Source organism: Macrobrachium nipponense, chromosome 12 (genome assembly GCF_015104395.2).
Source record: "Macrobrachium nipponense isolate FS-2020 chromosome 12, ASM1510439v2, whole genome shotgun sequence".
NCBI lineage: Eukaryota > Metazoa > Arthropoda > Malacostraca > Decapoda > Palaemonidae > Macrobrachium > Macrobrachium nipponense.
Window position 1 is genome coordinate 93,333,218 of NC_087205.1, and position 6,610 is coordinate 93,339,827.

Genomic DNA, 6,610 nt, shown 5'->3' on the forward strand with positions numbered 1-6,610 from the left:
ATATCGCCAACAAATAACAGGAATCGTACAGCATGTTTTGGTTCAATTTGTATCTAATTTTAATGTAAATTCAGTCAACAGTATAATTTAAATAACATGTAAGGACATTGGTTTAGCTATCACGCCTGGTAGCGTCTCGATGGGGGGATGCCCTTGTGGGGAAGGGGGGAGCATGGGTGGTTAGTACTGGCCTGCAGATCCAATAACTAGGCCTATAAGTACGGTCTGAAGTATAAGCCTAGTTACGCACGATGAAAAATCTCCATATATCGGTTCATATAACCACTGAAAAATAATACATACAAAAGTTTCAGAATAAAACTTTAAAATACCAAAACACAGACATAAAATACCCACTGGATCAATACCTAATGGAGCGAATAGTACACTCGAAGGGGTTGGGAGATTCAGTCACACCAAACGCTTATAAGGATTCGAGAATGAAACTGGCCAGTAACAGAAGACTTTTATTTCTTATTGAAAATGGGCGTTACAGTAAATGAGAATAAACCATTCAAGTTGAAGAGACGACAACTTCTATCCTATACCATTCAATTTAAATACCTTAAAAATGAATTGCAGTCCTTGAAAAAACGTTTTAGGTTGTGACTTTCTAAAAAGTATCATCATCGACGTGACTAACGTTAGTCATCATGAATATGTTGTATATATATATAAATATGATGTGTGCGTTCAGTTAGGATATGCAGGTTGCAGAATCTTATATTCTATGACACCAAATCACTGACACGACTGGTTTTGTTGGTTCAATTTTCCTTTATTTTCCGTCTTGATTCGCCTTAAGCCTGGAGTTTCTCTAAAGGATGAAAACGGAGGGAAATGATAAAAAGGATGATAAATCACTACTTGTATGTGTGTGTGTGTATATATTATAAGTTTCAACAAACGCTAAATGGGTTATTTCTTTCGAAAAGTCTCTCTGTGAAGCTTATAGGTCTTATAAGGTTCGCGTCAGATTTGGTGTCATCCAGCGCGAGACAGCCTTTTATTTGGTTTTGCTGCTGATTTATATAATTTTTTTTTTTTTTAAATAATTTTATTCTTTATACAATAGTTTATACCATGACTCACACACACGACGCGTCAAAACAACACGGATTGAAGTGACAATATTTTTAAATTTTTTTTTTAGAAATTTTACACCTCTGATAGGTCACAGATCACCTTTGACAGGAAAAACAAAGAAACAGTTTGGGAATTAACGCAAAAAGAATGATCAGACACGAGTCCTCGTGAAATATATTTGGGAGGACTTCGTCTTCTTCTTCTGGCTGAATCTCGTTCACTCGTTCATTCATGAGAGCCGTAGGTAGGCGGGACAGAGCCTCCTGACTCCATTACCATAATAATAATAATTATGCTTTCGAGGCCTGTTAATGTATGCACTGTACATCGTAATTGTTTTTTCATCTTGTTTAGGGACTTTCTAAAGAATTAAAACACATTTTAACACTTACAATAATATGTTTTTTACCATATTGCTTGGACTAGACACCGACATTTTGGCGTTAAGGGAATATTGAGCATAATAATGCAATTAATTCAGTTAATACTTAATTTTTTTTTATGTTTCCTTATATATACCACACTTTTGCCTTGACATATTTACTGCTAATTTCCAAAAATGCACCATACATTGTCCGTCAAGATTTTGAGAGGAGGAGAAAAGCATTATCATTAACGAATGTCCCTCACGCCAATTCTACGGCAAAAAACAGTCTATCTTCGATGTCTATTCCTGCATTTTGGTGCAATCAACAACAGCTAGTACAATTTCCATCTGAAAATAAGCTTTAATATTACAGCTTAACATATATGATAAGAGTTTATGAATAGATATAAAGTTGAAGACGTTTCCAATATAGTTGAGAAGATTAGAAAGTATAGGAAAGAACGTGCAAAAATGCTATTGCAACAAGGAATGAATGAAAGTAGGTTTTACATTAGGTACCCTTTAAATTATTCTTGTTTTCTTTGGTCCGAAGCGACTCGTAGAAAACGTGATATTTAGGGGAAAATATTCTATTTCCTCGTGTGATAAAATACAACTCATTGATTATAAGATTTCCTCAGCCAGGTACCAGCGTCTGGTGAATTTAAAAACCTCAAATACATTTTGATTTTGGGAAAATAACGATAAATAAATGGAAATTCGTGAAACGATAACGGCGTTCGTTACCCCTTTAACGTCAGACGCGAGCACAGCTTTGTCGAAATAAACATACATAACAGTTTTAGCCAATGTAGGTAGATTATGCACTGAAATTCAATCGACTTTTCGAAGGCAATGCCGACCCAAATGGCCTGAATTTCTTGGACAACAGAAATTCCGAGCCAAGCTCTCGATTTCTGCGAAGGAGCGCCACGGGAACAACAGGTAAACGAGAGATAAAAACGTTTAAGTCATTTACAGATTGTCCCGTCGAGATCTGTCCGGTGAGATCTATTGCCTGATATGCAGACTAAGCGGAGACTTTTCTTTTTTATATAGAAATTGGCATCCTTATAATTATTATTGCTTGGAGATTATAGGAAACTGGCCTATAAAAATCGAGGGGAAACTTTGGACAAGATGAAGGTGACTGTAATTCTTCCACTGCATCGGCACACAGACATAGGGTCCAGTTATATCTCCCCGGACAAACTGCACCAGTGCAGATCTAAAGAGTCGGCCTGGAACGTTCAGTTGGCCAGAAAATTCGTTTCCAGATGCAGTTAGATTTCTTAAGAGGCGAATAAATTTCTGCCCTTGATCAAGAGCGGGAAATACTCTTGGCTGGGCAGTTTCTAAAAAGAACGAATCACTGATGACCATTTGGCGAATTTTAAAGAGCTGACCCGAATTTGAACTCCAGTAAAACATCGGCAGACGGAGGACACGATTTCTAATTTGTGCTATCGTCCCACACAACAGTAGCTGTGCTCTTGTCTTGAAATACACGGAAAAAAATAAATCAATAAACAAAGTAACATGAGTGATAGTATCATTATCAAGAGAAACAGGTAGAGATGAGTTTATTTCTGCTAACGCAACGGCTATAAATCTATTATATCCTCGCCTCGCTTCGTGTGGCTGACAATTATTCAAATCGATTCTTCGACCATCTCCTTCGTTGACTTTCCTGAGACTTACGATCCAACTGGTTAAAACTGTACATTTTTTTATATATATATAATATATTTTTGGTCATATTTTTTTTGTTAGAAAACGTTAGCTTCCGGGCTAATCATACAAAGGCTATATGTTGTTAGGCTTTTTAGGACTTTTTTTTGTTAAGTTAACCAGCGTTAGGTCTAACATAGAAAAGGAGAAGAGGTCGCCCCTCTGAGAGGCTGATTCAAGTAGCTTGAAGATGGATTTAAAAAACTGGCTGAATTTCGCTTTCTTTGTGGCAAAAGAGTTTCATCGAAAGGTTAGTTAGGTAGTTAGTTAGTTAGTTAGTTAGTTATAACAGTATGACGAAGCTTTAGCGAATCGAATTTATGAATTAATAACAATAATAATCTGCCTTATACCATGTTACAGCTTTTATAAGAGAGAGGTAGCCAAGCCTTCGAAATGTACACACACAAAACAAAGCTGGTCGAAAAACTCTTTTTTTTCCTCTCTCGTCCACTTGGAATATATCTTTATCATAAAGATCTTTCTCCCCCCTTTCAAACCATGCATCAACATCATTATCATCATCATCAAAAACGTTCTTCAGTTATCAGCTTCTTCTCCTCCTCCACCACCACCAATCGTCATCTCTCTCTCCTGCCGAGTAACTTAAGCAGAGGTTCTTCACGACTAACTGGTGGTGCTATTGGTCCCGAGAGTACGGTTGACGAAGTGGCGAACTCTCAGCTTCTGCATCTTCAGAGCCTTCATACCGATGGTGGCGATCTCAGCGAGGGGGTTGTTTGCGGGAACGCCGCCTCTGTGAGGGGCGAAATTCCATGATAATAATAATAATAATAATAATAATAATAATAATAAAATAATAATAATAATGTTAAAAAATCTTCAATTATATATTAAAATATATTTCAATGTAAAAATAAAGCAAAGACTTTCGAACACCTGAACGGTGTTCCTCATCAGTGTAACATTAAAATGTAAATGGCCAAAATAAAAACAGACATGATATTTCTCTAAAAGAGAATTCTTTAGGTAGTAACATCTTTGCAGGCGCCGGTACCGATTTAATAAAACTTACAAAATAAAACAACAATGTATACAATATTGTGTATAGAAACACGAGCTATAACACTACCACTGACAGGCTTTACGTTAAGAAATATATTCTGCCACGAAAATAAGTAAACTTAATGCAAAGTTCAAGTGTTATTTGGAACTGCACATGAAAGACACATGTAACATATAATAAACTTACCTGAGATCATTTATTTCCCTTTAAAAAAACGTAGATAAAGAGCATATATATATATATATATATATATATATATATATATATATATATTATATATAATATATATATATATATATTATATATATATATATATATATATATATATATATATATATATATATATTATATATATATATATATATATATATATATATATATAATATATATATTATATATATATCATATTATCATAATATCATATAATATATATATTATATATTATATATATAATAATATATATATATTATATATACATATATATATATATATATATTATATTATATATATATATAATGTATATATTATTATATATATATATATATATATATATATATATATACATATATATATATATATATATATATATATATATATATATATATATATATATATGTCCATAAAGAAAATAGAACTCAATTACTTGACACAATTTACTAATGTGTAACAAATGTTTCATTCAGCTCACTGATTAGATTATGTTTTTCAATGTGACTGGCTTATTTTGTTGGTCCAAGAGTTACATACAGTTTGATAATGATTTCGAGGCTAGTGCCCAAATGATGGACATATCTATGCCAATTTGTGCCAGAGCTTGATGCAGTGTTCAGTCACCCGTTAAATCAAAATAATTTAATTCCGAGAATGAAAAACTGTAGACTTGAATGAAGTGACCGTTGTGCTGAAAATTTTGTTCTTAACGAGCAACTTTCCAATAAGTATCATACTGAAGATCAAATACATTACTGATCAAAAAAATGTAAGATGATGAAGACTAATTTGTCTGGAAATAATTTCCCAAAGAATCGAACTGTTCTGGACACTTGAAAAACTACAATCCCCAAAAAACGTAACTCTTGGCATCAAAACAAGGCCGAAGGCGAACACGAAATAAGTTAATGTATATTTAATTTGACATCACATAACAAAAGTGCTTCAGCCCGAGTCTCTGGAACACGTTGATTCTCTCCAAGTTTTGATCGAAAGAGACGCAACTCGATCAAAATTTTATTTGGAGGATATGACTTACTCGTTAGTTGATCTGTCAGATATTCTCTGTTTAATGATGTTACTTACTCGTCAACTGATTTGTCAGCTAATTTCAGTTTAATGATGTTACTTACTGGTCAACTGATTTGTCAGAGTTTCTCTGTTAATGTTGTTACTTATTCATCAAATGATTTGTCAGTTAATTTCAGTTTAATGATGTTACTTACTCGTTAACTGATTTGTAAACTAATTTAGTTAATGACGTCACTCGTCAACTGCTATGTTACCTAATTCCAGTTGAATGACGTCATTCGTCAGCTGATTTGTCACATAATTCTAGTTGAACTGATTTCTCGGGGAATTTCAGTTCAATGACGTCACTCGTCAACTAATATGTCAGGTAATTCCATTTGAATTAAGTCACTCGTCAACTGAGTTATCAAGTAATTTCAGTTTAATGTTACTCGTCAACTGATTTGTCATAAATTCTCAGTTAAATGGCGTTACTTACTCGTCAACTGATTTGTCAGGTAATTTCAGTTTAATGTTACTCGTCAACTAATTTGTCAGAAATTCTCAGTTAAATGATGGCATTCAAAACAAGCCTGAAAAAAGGATAAGCCTAAATTTGTTTTTGGCTCAAGAAGTAACAAGAAAGACATTCAAATAAGTTACTTTTGAATTTATTTTTAAAGCAGTTAACATGTTCCAGAAACGACAAAGGCGGAGCATAATTCCATTCACGAAAATAAAATCTACAGTGAACACATCCGGGACTTACTCTTTGGTGGAGTGTGTGTGTGCGGTGCAATGCAGGCAAAGGGCTTTTTAGAAGAAACTGAAGAAAAATCATGCACACAAATTATGCAAGTTATGCAAAATCATAATTGTTCACCGAAATAATCTGGGAAAAAAAATAGGCAACGGGTCACTTTTACAATTCGCTGAAATTTTTAATCTTCTTTTTTGGGGGTGTGTGGGGGAGCTGGACAACTTCCCGTCTTGAGAAAAATAAAAAAATTCTTATAACCAACCAGAATTAAACTTCCAAATGTAAAATTCGCTGAGATTGTTAATCTTGTTTTTTTTTGCGCGGGTGGAGGTGGGGGGGGGGGGGGGAGGGGAAAGGGGTGGGGAAGCTGGACAACATCCCCTCTTGATTAAAATTTGAAAGATCTTATAATCTACCA

General features: G+C 34.0%; 1 protein-coding gene across 9 annotated transcripts in view; it reads right to left on the reverse strand.

Moving 5' to 3' along the window:
- Positions 1 to 454: 454 nt before the first annotated feature.
- The window catches only part of LOC135224670 (calbindin-32-like), a 259,533-nt gene continuing 253,377 nt past the window's right edge, over positions 455 to 6,610 (reverse strand). For 8 of the 9 annotated variants that reach the window (XM_064263898.1, XM_064263899.1, XM_064263900.1 and 5 more), the window contains one exon: positions 455 to 3,941. In XM_064263898.1, the coding sequence (XP_064119968.1) occupies positions 3,812 to 3,941 (130 nt within the window). In that variant the 3' untranslated portion in view covers positions 455 to 3,811. Of the gene's footprint in view, positions 3,942 to 6,201; positions 6,259 to 6,610 lie in introns of all 9 variants that reach the window. The other variant, XM_064263903.1, reaches the window with a different exon arrangement.